This window comes from Vipera ursinii (assembly GCF_947247035.1).
Source record: "Vipera ursinii genome assembly, chromosome: 1".
Classification (NCBI taxonomy): Eukaryota; Metazoa; Chordata; class Lepidosauria; order Squamata; family Viperidae; genus Vipera; species Vipera ursinii.
The window spans coordinates 313,021,711-313,037,618 of NC_139512.1; the positions used below are offsets into that span (position 1 = coordinate 313,021,711).

A 15,908-nucleotide genomic window follows, 5' to 3' on the forward strand; every position below is an offset into this window, starting at 1 on the left:
TAAACTACTGGAGTTTTGTCGTGCAGAAAAAACTACAGGCTGCTGTATAGTCATATTAAACTTTGGGCTTGGGTATGGCCCAAAACCCCATACTAAAATGCAGCATAATACTCTGTTTGCTGTGACAATTGTTTGGCTTTCCAATTCAGCATAGAGTCTCTGTGGTTTATTTGCTGTACTTGATTTCTTTCTCATGTGCATATACAGGTAGTCTTTGGTCACTTAGTGACCTTTCAAGTTATGATGGACTTTCTCTGAAGTTCTGGCAATCAGCCCCTCCCCATAGCCACATCACTGCATTTTGGGTGCTCGACAACTGCCCTCATTTATGGCCATTTGCAGCATTCTATTGTCACGTGACCATGATGACGGGGCACTAAATTTACTCTACATTTCCAGCATTTACCCCTTTATTTTCAGCAAAAACCACCCCATAAGAAACAATGGGTTTGCTTAATCACCATGGTATTCACTTAAAGAGTACATCATTTACTATCATTGTGTTCACTTAGCAACCATCTCATAAAATTGGATCCAGTCATGTGGTGACTTGTTTTATAGCTGCCACTACTTACAATCATAATTGCTGGCTCAATTACAGTCATAACTTGAGGATGACACATTTATTTTGCAAACTTAGATTTATTGCAATGGTAGGCTTCACCTGAGACAAAAAAATCTGGGAGTTTTTTTTGATTTCTACACATAAATAAAAAATGTTAACCCTAAAAAAGAATAATCAAGGTATTGATTAAAATGATTCATGCTTAAATGTTGTTTGTTTTGTTTTGTTGGCTTTAATTTGGATTTTTTATTCTTTCCTCTTCCACAAAGCACATGAGATCATCTATGCAATTTTTAATTGTAATTATTGGAATTTTTTAACTTCAATAATACAATATTGTAATCACATAAACACATTTCTCTCTAAATGACAAATGTTCATTGGATAATGGACACAAATACACATACCTAAGCTGAGTTATTGTCCAGGTACTCTCCTTCTAATAGTATGAAATACTAACTAACAGATCCTTTCTTGCCTTTGGTATTCTGTATTCCCAGTTATACAGTAGCCTCACATCAGGATGAAGAGCAAATAAATAAATAATAAATCCAAAACTTGAAAACTTTTTTAAAAAATAGGACAAAACTTACAAAAGAAACTTGTTTATGTCAGAAAATGCTGCTTATTTGGCTGAAGACATATCAAAAGAAGATTAACAAGTGTTGAATTATATATTTACCTTACTCTTAGCTAATAAAAGTTCTTATTGAGGATTAGAAGAAAGTTGCTTTGATTTGCAAACATGACTGAAACATAAAGGTTGAAAACAAGTTCATTTAGCTGTATGGCCTATACTAAAATGGCTGCAATTTGTCTTTTGTAGAGGCATACACATAGTCATGCTTATGACTTCACACAATTTCATAATTTGACTATCTGCAGATATGGAATTATCTTCCTCTTCATTGTATGGTTCAGATGATTTACTTATCTATCCCTATACTTTGGCAAATGCCCTTTACTTATTTGGTATTTCTTTTGTGGCACTCCATACACCAACCTTTTCTTCCTTGTTTTTTTCCCCAAATTTGTTGAAGCTGCAACTCCCCATATTTTCCAACTACTTTATAGGATAATGATTTTAATACCAACACACTGAGAGTGCCAGGTTGGGAAAGGTTTCTGAAAATGGACATTTCTCTATTACACCATTTATTTATTTTATCAAATTTATATGGCTACCTGTCTCACACAGGGTTTAAATATTACTTCTGCCACATAGTGCTAAGAAGGTTACACAATCCCATACAATACAATATCAATATGACAAGATATAACATCTCTTACCCATCTTGGTCAAGACTGATAAATATGCAAATTTCCTCTTTATATTAATGTGCATTTTAATGTAGCTTTAATTGTATTAGATAACCATACAATTATTAAAATGCACATTAATATAATTTTTGTCAACTTTAAAATAGATAAATAGTAGTTTGTGAAAATGAGTAGCTATAAATGGTATAAGGCCTTTTTATATAATGATTAGTACATTTCTAAAGATAATATATTCAGAAAGAAACTATAATCTTTTTCTAAAATTTTCAAATCTAAAGATTTTCATACTGACAATATTTTTTCTCTTTTAATCCTACTGATTTTCAGTGTCCTTAGGGCTTTGGGGGCCTTTTCCATATCTGTATTAGTTAATTGTCACAGTAAATTGGATCAAGGTTACTGTAGAGCACTTTGGGGGAAAAATTGGACTTCTAAATATTACATATTACATGGATTAATGTTTCCTGCTTATTATTCTCTAAAAATAATACTGATTATAGCATAAATATTATTAGATTAGAATCTTTTTTACATGATGCATGAGTTGTTTCTGGCTATATAACACACGCACGCACACAGGATTAAGAGTATAGGTACAATAGTCTGGCACATGGTGGGAAGAGTTTGTTCTTTTTTTATTATTATTTTTGCTTGTTGTGAGCTGTATAGGAGCAAGCAACCAGACAAATTATTTAAATAAATAAATACCTGAGATATGTGTCAAAGCCAGCATTTATGCATCCCTCAGTTTACCTTCTCTTCTTTCTTAGTAGCAGTGAGGAGGGATCTGAATCTTCTACTTTAAATTTTACCACAGATCATATTTAGAGTAAGATTAAAGCAACTAAAATGATCAAAGGCCTGGAGACTAAAGCATATGAAGAACGGCTGCAGGACTTTGCTTTGGTTAGTCTAAAGAAAAGAAGAAACAGGGGTGACATGATAGCAATATTCCAGTATTTGAGGGGCTGCCACAAAGAAGAGGGCGTCAAATTATTCTCCAAAGCACCAGAGGGCAGGACAAGAAACAGTGGTTAGAAACTGACCAAAGAGAGAAGCAATCTGGAATTAAGGAGAAACTTCCTAACATTGAGGGCAATTAACCATTGGAACAGCTTGTCTTCAGAAATCGTGGGCGCTCCATCACTGAGATTTTTAAGAAGAGACTAGACAGTCACTTGTCTGAAATGGTATAGGTTCTCCTGCTTGAGCAGGGGGATGGACTAGAAGACCTCCAAGGTCCCTTCCAGCTTCTATTCTATTCTATTCTATTCTATTCTATTCTATTCTATTCTATTCTATTCTATTCTATTCTATTCTATTCTATTCTATTCTAAAGTTGATTGAATCTTGACAGCTTTATAAACTAAGGCTTCCAATTGGTTTTTCTCACTAAATCACATATAGTAATAACCTTCATAGAAATCTAAAATAGAAGGAAAAGCTTTCTCCTCAAGGTAGAAAGGAAATGTAGGAACCTTAATTAAACTTGTTTTAAGAATAATAAACTGATTTCTTGTTGATTCTGGATGAAGACCTACAAACATAAGAGAAGGAATATTCAGAAAATGGTGGGAAGTTCCTGGGACATTCTGTTGCTGACCTAAAAAATTACTATATTCTTAAAAAAAGAGTTTCATAGGAAGAAATCGTGTATTATAATGTATCAGAATATTTGATTGAGTCCATATAGACCTGACTTTAGATACTGATTTTTTCCCTACTATAATTATTAATTAACTGATCAATAGCAGAATTGTACTGTTTATTACCAATCACTTATGTTGTATTGTTTCCTAGAGCCATTTTACATACTTTTAAGATTATTTTTAGTTATCACAGCTTATACTTTTTAAATACTTCATGACTGTTTATCCTCATTTTTTATAGTTATGTTTCTCATTTGCTTATGTGTGTGCAATACTTTTGGCATCGTATTTTAAAGGGGAACATATGAAGAGTGCTTTTTTCTTCATTCTTTTTCTTCTTTTAACGTCATTCAACTTATTATAGCATTAACAGCATCGGTTAACTGTAGATATATTTTTCAAAGTATACAAAAGTCTTGAAATGAATATCAACAACATGCCGTGACTTTTAGAATCTGTTCTAATGATTCTAATAAATTTTCTACCATGTTTGGCTTTAGATCAAGGATGCAACTATGTGCCAGTGCCTATTTTAAGGACTCAGTTTTTGACATGGCTGAATGTGCAATAAAGCCTTGATAGGTTGCTGCCAGGACAGCAAGTCTCTGCTTGCAGATTTCTTTTAACAAAAAGTGTTAATGCAGTATAGGATTATCAATTTGAATTACCTGAGGTGAACGTATAGAAGTACACCCACCCAACCTTTCGTTTTCTTCATAAATAGTGCATTTATTTTATAGATATAAGCGCTTTTGCTTAAAAATATTGTGAGATATATCTGCCAACCAATAATTTTTCATTTTTTTTTCTAATTTGCCTGCAAATATGAAATCCCTTCCTTTAAGATGATACATTTACACAGTTATATTTTAAGAAAAAATGTAAATGAAAAATAGCTGTAGAAATAGCTGGCATGACAATCTTGGAAGTTTGTGTACTTACTGGACAATTACGCTGTTTGAAATAATAATAATAATAATAATAATAATAATAATAATAATAATAATAATAAATAATTATTATTATTATTATTATTATTATTATTATTATTATTATTACTTAATTTCTATACCGCCCTTCTTCCGAAGGACTCAGGGCGGTGTACAGGGCAATAAATACAATAAAATACAATGTACAAACATTAAAAAAGAATTAAATAAGTAGCCCAATTACAATAAAAATTAATAAAATTAATATTAAAATATCCCAAACCCATCAGACCAGGCCGGCTTGTTCAAATAAGTAAGTTTTTAGGTCACGGCGGAAGGAGCGAAGGTCAGGAGCCATCCGGAGCTCCACCGGTAAACGGTTCCAAAGGTCTGGCGCGCCCACAGAGAACGCCCTACCCCTGGGGGCCGCCAGTCGACACTCTTTGACCGACGGCACCCTGAGGAGGCCCTCTCTGTGAGAGCGCACTTGAAAGAACACCAAACCTGGGGGAGACTGAATTAATCTTTCTTGCCAGTACATTAAAGTCCTACAAATAGTAACTTGAATTGAAATGTCTGCAAGAAAACAACCAAATTCAGAGAGCATGATCTAGAATTGTACAAATGCATCGATTATTGGCTCCTTTGTTGCAGTTATTTTACCATTTGTATTTATGATAAACATTTTGAAAACAAAAGTTAATTCTTTTAAAAGGAAAGCCTAGTGTAAAAGCCCTCTGAAATATTATCATTGCATTTCTTTTTGCAAAAGGAAGTGCAAACCAGTGTTTTATATATTAAGGGCTATGTTTTTCTACCTTAGGTAGAAAAGAAGTGATTTGATGGAAAAGGATTATTGCATCCTACTTTTTGATGACTTACTTTCAGTGCCAGAGTTGTATATCAAAACGTTCCTGTTTTGAACATAGGGTTGCATGCAGTGCTTGAGCACACCAGTCTTGCAGGGATGTTTAAACTTTCTTTGTGATGGCCAACTACAGTAAAGGAAAAATGAGCAGACCACCTCAAACTGTCACCATCTGATATCTGAATCATTATGTTCATACAGGCTTTTCTTAAAAAAACAACAACAACCAAATAGTTCCTTTTTCATGCTTCAATTACAGTATTATAGAAAACATTTTTTGGTTCTCTGTAATTCTGTAGGCAAGATCAAGAAATACAGGTAGAGTGTTGCTTTCATATGAAGAAGAATATTCAGAACATGTATGTAAAACATGCTTCTTTTAATGAATATCCAAATAAAATATATATAACCATTATTGACGGCCTGTGTTTTCCCATTTGATAGATAACCAGTTTAGGACTGAATTTCTATCATTGTCCTTTTAAATATATGAGATATTACACATTTCTTTTTAAAAATAACTAGTACCCTCTTGAAAAATTTGAAGAAACACTGAAGATAAAAAAATGTTGAAATCTTGCCCAATATCCACATGAACAATGTCTTCTGGTTGTAGTCTTTAAAAAAACTGTTGAACAATTTGGAACTGATCCAGTAAAATTCAAACTAATGTTCTGGAACATGGTAATTAAGGCAATATAAATTAAAAGGGAGTCTTCTTTTAGCTTGTATTTGCAGGAACGTGGCCCAGAGCTAGAATTCTTTGTTTGAAAATGCTTTTGTTGATCTTCTGGCATTATCTGTATAGTTTTTCAAAAGATTTTTGCTTTAATGCTTAATTTCCCTGTAGGTTTGTCTATTGACGAGACCATTTCTTGGTGTTGGTTTTCAAAAAGAATTGAGGATAGTGTAAGAAGCAACCCCCCCTCCAGATTACACCAGTTAGATTAGTGATAAATTGTTTATGTAGACATTTTAATTAAATGATCTGAGAAATGAATTTATTTTATAAAGTTTGCATAATATGCCCCAATAGAAAAATGGTGGTATTTTCTTGTTATTTCCATGCATAAGAACTCAAGAGCGTCTTAGTAACTTTGTAGGAAATTATTTATAATCTCAGCTCCACAAACTTCATACTTTCATTTCCTGTTTTTCTTCTGATGTCATTGAATTCTTTTACGAGTTCAGTGTGTCCAAAAGTTCATTAAGAGTAGTCAAAAGTTCTTGCTTCCCACAATAGGCAGGTAGACAAAATGCCTGCCAGGAAGCAGTACTAACTCACCTCAGTACAATTTGTATATAGCATATTTTGGAATGATAACTAAAGGCACTTCATGTCCATTGACTGTTGAACTATTGAATATATAATTAATTTCATCTAGACTGAATTATTGAAACATGAATGAAGCTGTTTTACCATATATTCTTGATGCTTTTCCTTTCATATTTCCCATTTTACCAAGAATATGTATCAAGTTGTGTTACACTGCAAATTTTTACAATTTAAGGAAGACCTGTTAAGATCCTTCATTCACACAATCCGCTATAAAGGCATTTTCTTACTTCTTAGCAATTCAATTTATTAGATGTTATTATTCTATTAAGATCTGTACAACTACCATTAATCATTATCTTCACTAAAAGCTGTTGGCAATTTAATGCAGCAACTTCCACGGGGCCACATGTTCCCCATATTGTACACAACTAAGCTCTTTGGGCTGATGTTTCATTGGATTCAATTCTAAGCTTCACCCTGGCAAAGGCATAGCTTACATATGCAGTGAAGCATTTGTAATTACCAACATTTACATAGGAATCAGTTTGTAGCTCTAAATGAGCTTCACAGAGTATACTTCTTGTACAGTAGTACTTGGTAGTCAACTATTTTGAAATTTGTCAAATTTCGTACTCAACATATATTGATATAAAATTTTTGTCGTAGTACTCAGTATTTGTTTGGTACTCAAGATGCTAGAACTTGTTGTCTATTGCCTCATGACTAATATGTTATTCTGCATGGGAAAAATTTGTTTGATACTTGTCATTTTTGGTACTCATTGCGCCTCCTGGAAATAATTGATGGGTGCCAAGGTACCATTGTATTTGTTTTGAGGCAAATGTAGTGTTATTCCCCAGAAATCCCCAGAAAGAAAGGGGTTAAAGCCAGTTTCAAAGATATCCATTTGAGAAAGATGCAGGTGCTTTAGTTTTATCTGAATAGTCCAGAACTTTTCAGCTCTTTGTATTTCATGGCACACATCTCATAAATGGAACTGCCAAGTAGCATCTCACAACACTTATCCCATAGGTAGAACTCCTGAGATGTCACAGGTTGCTGAGACATGAGAGGAGAAATGGAAGCAGTCCACTTCTAATGATGATGCAGCATACCTGTGGATATTTCATAACATGCCAGTGTATTATACTAGAGTAATTGATAATTGTTGAAATAATGCAACATCCTACTTAAGAATATGTTTATTCTGCATATTCTTGACCTTTAAAGTAAAATATTACTGATGCTTGTTTTCTTTTTACATTTTAATTCAGATGCTGGCTCCAGCATTATTTATTTTATAATTATTTGGTTCATTCGGCTTATAATTTTTAAATCTTCCAAAGAAGACAATAAGGGAAAATGAATAAATAAGCAATAGAAAAAAATGCAGACATTTTAGAATCAGATAAGAATTTTCTTATGCACTTAATAGAGGAGGAGGATGGGAAAGTTGCGGAACTAGATAAAAGATGTGTTTTACTCTGCCAGCACCAATATTCTGAGCCACTAGTTCACTGACATTATTATGAATGTGTTGTCATAATTCTGTTTGGGCATTCTGGCCTAAAATTGTGAATCTATATGTATCTATCTATAGCGCAAAACATTCTCATTCTGGTGTGTGGTTTTTGTTTTAACAGAAGGCGAGTATATCAAGATGTTCATGCGGGGACGGCCCATCACAATGTTTCTTCCTTCAGATGTTGACAAATATTATGAAATCAAGACAGAGCTGCCCCCTGAGAAATTAAAACTGGAGTGGGTGTATCCTTATTGCACACTTCAAGGAAAACATTTTCTATTTTCAATATTTTGCTTTCCCTCTTCCCTTTAAAATCTATCTTCCAATTTTGCCTTATTATTTTAAGGCTTTTTTAATTTGGTAAAAATTAATACATTATCTCTTAGGGAGAAAAAATATTGCTGTCATCTGGAACTTCTTGGATGTGAGTTTTCTTGTAGCAACCACTCACCAATTCAATTACTTTTTATTTTTTAAAAATAGTTTCACACAGGCATTTCCCATAGTTACTTTAGAGCCCTATATTTCTTCATGCTGTCAAGCACTGGATTACCATCACTTAAAAAGGCAGCAGTTGCCTTCTTGGATCATGGAGGTGACTGTCTTATACACATTAGGGAGCTTTTTTTTTGTTATCTTGAGGTCTACCTTCCCTTGTGTGTATTTTTTGCATATCATCCAAATGTCAGGCTAGAGCCATATACAAACTACATTTTTCATTCATTCATGTAAACCAGGCATGTCAAACACGTGGCCCGTGGACAGAATGCGGCCCACGCAGGCCACACCCACCCCGGCCCTGCAAGAGCAAAAAGGCCCACAATGCGATTGGGTTTGACAACCCTGATCTAAACCATTAAACCATTGAACATCATTACTCATCTACAATCTCAGAAAAGATGCAGCATGCAGGAAGAAAATACTCAATGTGAAGACTACCCAATGAGTTTGAAAGATCAGAGTAGCAAGATGGATTGTGACATAATTTTTAGTGTTACAGGGGAAAAACTTGTTACCATGTTTACAGTGAATCTCAGACTATCATCCCATTTTAATGGTGAATCATTTGATATGAAAATAGAGAAACTAGGCTACCTTTTCAGATAAATACTGTGTGAACACAAATATGTGAATGCAGCATTGATACAATTTTAATCGGATAACAAGCAGTATTATAAACTGAATGTCAACCCAATTTCTGCACATATGTTACCCTTTCAGCAGGGCTGTTGTCCACAGACACATCTGGAAAAGTGGGAAGGATTGACAAAAGTACTACCACAATGCAGGCTCCATCTCTTTTGCATTGTGATGTATCATACTTTTATTAAAGGGTCAGAGGTTACAGAGGAACATTAATTTCATTATTTTGAAGGAAACATTAGACTTATGGATGCTTCTCCTGCTGTAAAGGAAGGCAGAGCTAGTGAAGGAATGCAAAAGCCATTAACAAAATAGATAGTACATGAAATTTCAGCCCTGGGAAAAACATAAAAGAGATTCAAAATAACCCCAACATGATTCTGTGTGGTATAAGGCAGGATAGTGGAAAATTTTGGCAGGCTTTCACAATTCTATAATACACTACAACAATAGAGTATGTGGTCTTTATTAATAATTCCATTCCAAGCTTTTGGGGCACTATATAAAAATATGTATATAATAAAATTTAAATACCAAACATAAGGTCTAAACACTACAAAACTTTTTTTAAAAAAGATGAATATCAACATTATTTATGTCAGCAGGAATCCAAAGTGATTTCATAAATGCTAAAAACTGAATTGAACTGTGCAGCTATTAGTCAAGCTTAAATATATATATCACTTATGAAATAATTTTCAGTTAGAAGTTTCAAAAGGACTTTCAAGTGTCTGTAAGAAAACACCAGATTCTGATACCAATGTGGACTCCAAACAAGTCTCTTGGGCTCAAAATTCCAATTCCAAGTGGAATTGGCAGAATATGAGAGAAACATGTTTTCATTTTACCACAGATCTTTATAGCACAAGCTTCCATCATTAATGCTGATTCATTCTGAAAAACCTTGACATTAAAAAAAAAGATATGGTTATCGTGGCAGGGACTGTCGAGCTAATGTTTACCTCTTACCTACTGGAGAAATAGTATATTTCATAGCATCTGTGGTAATACTGTTTAATTATGAAGAGCGGACTCAGCGTCATTACTTGGGTCATACAGATTGTGTTAAATGGTTAGTAAATGTTTCCATTATTCATACTTCAGTTAATATTAAAGAGATTGATAGTTTCATGCTATTTGCCATGTGCCTGGTTTCCAACATCTAATATACAAACATGCCAAGAACAGTGATGAAGACACTCATGTATCATAAATAAAATCATGTGGTTTCTTCCAGAATTTAGAGGCATTCTTTCGGATACTTGATTTTATTGAGGAATTTTCCAATCCTATGTTATTAATGAAATGTTTCAGCTCTTCTTTGGTAAAAGTTAGTATACAAAGTCATTAATTAATTTTTCTTTTTCCATATCTGAACAATTCCTATTTTTAATATGTTCCTTAGAAAATAATTGTATAGTAAATATAAAATATAAATATTTTCAGGTACTTTAAATCAAAATATCGGTGTGGTGACAATTTAGCGACTTTTGCTAACATTTCTATCAGCTATAAATTTTTGATTTTGAAAGAGAAAAATGTGACGTTTTGATCATGCCTGTGTGCTGATTAAGGATCACATGAGCAAGACATAATGATTTAGATCTATCATGCTGGCACAAAACAAGCCCTATTTAACACTTTGAATAGAGTGCTTTGGATTCATAAAAAGTATGCTGCTATTTCCCTAAAATCTACACGAAGCTGTCAAATACTTTTTCACCACTTCCAGATAGGCAGTTAGTGTGAAAGCATGCATTATTCCTAACAAGATTATTTCTTCCAGCCTTGCAGTTCATCCAGACAAAATCAGGATAGCAACTGGACAGCTAGCTGGAGTGGATAAAGATGGAAGAGTAAGTTTTTAATGACTTTATCTCAATAATTGGTTTCTGATTCTGGAAAGAGTCTTAGGAATTTCTCATTTTTACTATTGTTTTTGTCCAGTGAATAATTCAAAAGGTCTGAATTTGTGCACGTTATCTTGAATTGCATTATGCAATGCGTATTTCCCAAAGAAGTCTTCAGTTAACCACATGAATCTTGAAAAGTTTATTTTAACCAGACTTCTTCTGTACCTGCTTGTCTTATGCCTTTTTTAAAGGAAGATGCACAGTGGGAAGGAAAGTATGAGCCCTATGACATGAATGAACTTCACATTGCATAGATCTGAATTACTGTCTATTTTTTCCAATAAATATCCTTAATCTAAATGCTGAGATATTGCTGCTCAACTATATCTTTCCTTACTTGTATTATTTAAAACATTTCAGTAACCGTTGATGTGGTTTATGGCTCAGTGATGGTTGGAAGCTACAGCCTTATATTCATTTATCTGATATATTTTAGAGTAGATATGAATAAGATTATATCTAAAACTTGTTCTGAATATTGAACTGAAATGTCTTTATTTATTGCAAGGACTTCACTCATGTCAATGTTTATTCAGTAGATCAATGACTGTCTTCATACAAATCAATATCTGCTTAATGAAAGGGCCTCTTTATCTTTTCAATAATCATCTGTTTCAAATTATTTTTACTTACAGCCTTTGCAGCCCCATGTTAGAGTATGGGATTCAGTGAGCCTAATGACTCTACAGGTTATTGGCCTTGGGACTTTTGAACGTGGAGTGGGATGTCTGGACTTTTCAAAAGCAGTAAGGAAAACTTTATGACTTTGTTTCGCAAACAATACATTAGGTGTGTAGCTGAGTGTATCTGTATAAATATCTGTGAATACTTTGCTCACTTATTTTAACATTGCATCTAGCACAGCTATTCTCAGCCTGATATCTTCCTGTCTAGACACATTAATGAAGCTTTGAAATTTTTTACACAAGGACCTCTCTTCTTGAAGTCAATTTTCTGGTCATTAACTGCATTATTTCCAGTGCCATTGTATCTCATTCTTTTTTATACCTGGTTTGTATCCATTATTTTTCTTATTTACTCATTAGCAATGGTTGTTCCAAGAAATTGTAGTTTTTGGAACAAAGCTGCCTCCAGTAGTTACTGGTAGTGTTGGAATTAGAGCTACCTTAGAGGGTTGCAGACAATTGTTTTGATTCCATCTCACATATTGTGAGGCATCTTTTTGGATCTGAATCCAAACATAGTCTTTTGTAGCAAAGCTAGTCATCACCAGATTATAACAGACATGGATGACATGGATCAGGCAAATAAACTATATTACGGCATTCTGACTTACACACTTAGCTAGATCTTTTGTATAATTTATCCAATAATAAACTATAGTGGTAACTATAGATACAGGAATAAATAGCTATTTAGAGTTGCTGGAGTAGGCATATAAATGGGTAGATAAATAAATGATAGTATATAATCTGACTGCCTAGAACAGAGTGAACTATGATTGGTCTCAATTTCAGTCTGTTTGTTCTACGATCAAAAATGATAAAACTGTTGAAATTCAACCTGTGGTATTCAACAGTTTCTAGAATACCACAGGTTACTCCTCTCTAGCGAATGGAAAATTATTTACTGCTCAGAGAAGGGAATATAACTGAAAGTAATACCTGGCAATAAAGTTTAATATGATATATTGTACTATCTATAGAAAGCTTTCTGTCCTATAAGGGCGTTCAAGAAATCTATTCTTAGCAAGTCCTGATACAAAAATTTAATTTTCATTCTGAAGCTGATTTAAATGTTGACAGAAAGAAACAACCTTGTTTTGCACTTCTGCCCTTTTACAGATACGGTAAAAGTATGTTCTTCCTTGAAATAATATCCTTCTATTATAGTAGTGCTTGCAGTATAAAAATTGTAATAATAAATCCTTGGCTGTACTAGATGAATTTGTTACAAGTCTCATTAATTAGAATTACATACAATTAGCATTTCATATAATTTATTTATTTATTTAGTTATATTTATATACCGCCCTATTCCCTGAGGACTCAGGGCGGTTTACAGGGAATTAAAAATCCAAAATACAAAAATTAAGAACAAATTAAAAAGTATTAAATTAACCCTGTAGTCAGTTAAAAAAAACCCAAATAATATAATATAATATAATAATATAATAATAATTTTCTGAAATTTATCTTGGTTTATTTTAGTGCCATTTTAATGGAATGTTACTTGTAGTGCTTACAATTTGGCGACAGGAATTTGCTGCAGTGGACAGTATTCTCTAAGGAGAAGCAGAAACAAAAACTAGCTACTGTTTTTTAGTAAATGTATGAAGACTTGCAAATTAATGTTTTGAGGGTATAACATGATATTTACAAGGTTTCTGACTAAGAGACATGTTCTTTACTAAGGAGTCAGGATTGAAAAAAATGTACTGTGGATGGCAATAAAAGCAATCAAAAGGCTGAAAGATCCATGTGCAGGCATTTGAGCTAAATTTTCTCATATGCTAAACTTAATTTTTCCTTCTTTTCAATTAATGATACACCATCATAAATAAATAAAATAAAATAAATCATCATAGTGTTTAAAAATTGAGAATTAGTTTTAAGAAAAGAAAGTCACTTAATTCAGTTTCCACTTACTAATTTTGTCTTTTTTATTCCCTTCATATAATATAAATCTTTTTACAGGAAAAGAGAAAAGTGAAAAAAGTGATTTTCTATTATATATTTTCAAATGTTGTGCTGGAGTTTATTGACACAAATGCATTATTTTGTTTGCTATATTTCACTTTTATTAGTTGAATATGGGGGGAGAGAGAGAGAGAGAGAAGAAAGGAAAGGAGAGAGAGAAAAGGAGGGAGGGAGGAAGGAGAGATTGTTCGTATAGAACAGGGCAGTTCTATAGGAGCATTTCATATTATCCATTGCTAGTCTACATTGTCAATTATTGCACAATTATGTTTTATTGAATTGATAAAATCTACGGAAGTTTTTAGTACTGATACTTTATCATTGATTTATCATTTATCACTGAATGTACAAACTGTGAATTACTTAAGTCATTTAATAGTTCTTAACAGTTCACTCTAATTCTTTATGCCATTCAGTTGTTAAATCTGCATTTCAAATGTAAATGCATTTTATAAAGAACAGAGGGAATTTTAGGCATTAGAGTAATATAAACAAAGAATGACTTTTCTTATGTTATATTGTTTCTACTTCTAGTTGAAGAATTTTATAAATGGTTGCCTAGCAGGGAAAGTTTGATTTAACACATTATGAAACCATTCTTTTTGATACATCTTCACTTTGCAGAAAAAATATGTAAATTAGAACTGAAACATATGAAGGCTATTCCTCTATGCCTGGAATTACTTGTGTGAGACTCTGAAGCACAGAAATGTAATTCATATTAAAGACTATATAAACCTAATCTTAATGCAAAACCACTTGATTTAGGTATTTCCATATGCCTAACTTTGTTTTCTTACCTATACTAATAACACTAGTATTGCAAGGATCTGGGACTGAAACAAAAGCTGTGTCAACATTCATTTTTATGTGAGAGTCCAATTTAAAAATAAAGCTGATTCTAAAGAATGACTTAATCTGGGTCATATATTTTACCTGTAGGCATAAAAGTTGAGGTTGAAAACTTGCATTGTAACATTCTTAAACATAAGAGGACATTAATATGATGACATGAATTTTATTGTGAAATCTTCTTTGCAAGGATTCAGGTACACATTTGTGTGTGGTTGATGATTCTAATGAACACATGCTGACTGTTTGGGACTGGCAGAAGAAATCAAAAGTAGCAGAAATAAAGGTAAATAATAGATTTCATTTTGACCTAAGAGATGCTTAGATGTATTACCAAAGTTACCCAAAATATATTGAATCTGATTGGTACCATCTTACTGGAAATTTAAAAAATTTCAAAAGAAATAGTTGCTAAGTTTGGTTTGTCCCTCTTGGTAATTTTGAAAATTTTTCAGAGAGGAATGTACAGCTTTGTGTTGTGTCTAAAACTAGAAAGGATGCCTTCAGTATGTATCACTCTAGTGATACAATTATTTATAGCAATATCTCCATTTCACTAAATGAATTTGTCAGTTGGACCAAATAGCAATATGTCAGCAGAGATAGACATCAATTGGATACACCCAATGACCTACAGATTTACAACAGTATAAGCATTCTTGGGGAAAAATCATCAAATGCATGAAACGTTTTTATTTTTATTTATTTATTAATCATATGTATATAGCTGCCCATCTGAACAAAGGTGATTTTGGACAGTGCCCAACACTTAGTTAATTTAGTTTTTTTAAGTTAACAGGAAAAAGTATTTGTGAGAGAAGGAAATAAAGAAATAAAATAAAAAAAAACCACAAACTATGACTTCTGTTCATGAATCAAAGCAATGTATTTGAGTTTTGATTAGCTTACCAATGCCAGAATATTTGTATCATGGTCAATGCTGTACTTACTGTGCATAATCTCTAAGATAAATAATATAAACTTCACTTCCAAGGTAAATCTTTCCCCCTGCTGCTTTCTCCAATTTTATCACTATTACATTCTAACTGTATCTGATGTTTCATTAAAATACCCAGAGAAAGGTGTCTGTGGGCCAGAATCTTCATATTCCTTTGTTTATATAGAAGGTTAAATTGCAACCTTCTTATATATAGCTGGATGCATGCACCACTTCCTATTATTACAACAACTCTGGAAGTATCATACACTTGATGTCAGCCAAAAGGCTGAGAGGAATTGGAAGT

At 32.9% G+C, this 15,908-nt stretch overlaps 1 protein-coding gene across 2 annotated transcripts in view; it reads left to right on the forward strand.

Moving 5' to 3' along the window:
* Positions 1-15,908, forward strand: part of EML4 (EMAP like 4) — a 157,322-nt gene that overhangs the window by 106,567 nt on the left and 34,847 nt on the right. For both annotated transcript variants that reach the window (XM_083361946.1, XM_083361945.1), the window contains exons 7-11: positions 8,215-8,338; positions 10,162-10,311; positions 11,026-11,095; positions 11,788-11,898; positions 14,855-14,950. In XM_083361946.1, coding sequence (XP_083218072.1) covers positions 8,215-8,338; positions 10,162-10,311; positions 11,026-11,095; positions 11,788-11,898; positions 14,855-14,950 — 551 coding nt within the window. The remainder of the gene's footprint in view (positions 1-8,214; positions 8,339-10,161; positions 10,312-11,025; positions 11,096-11,787; positions 11,899-14,854; positions 14,951-15,908) is intronic.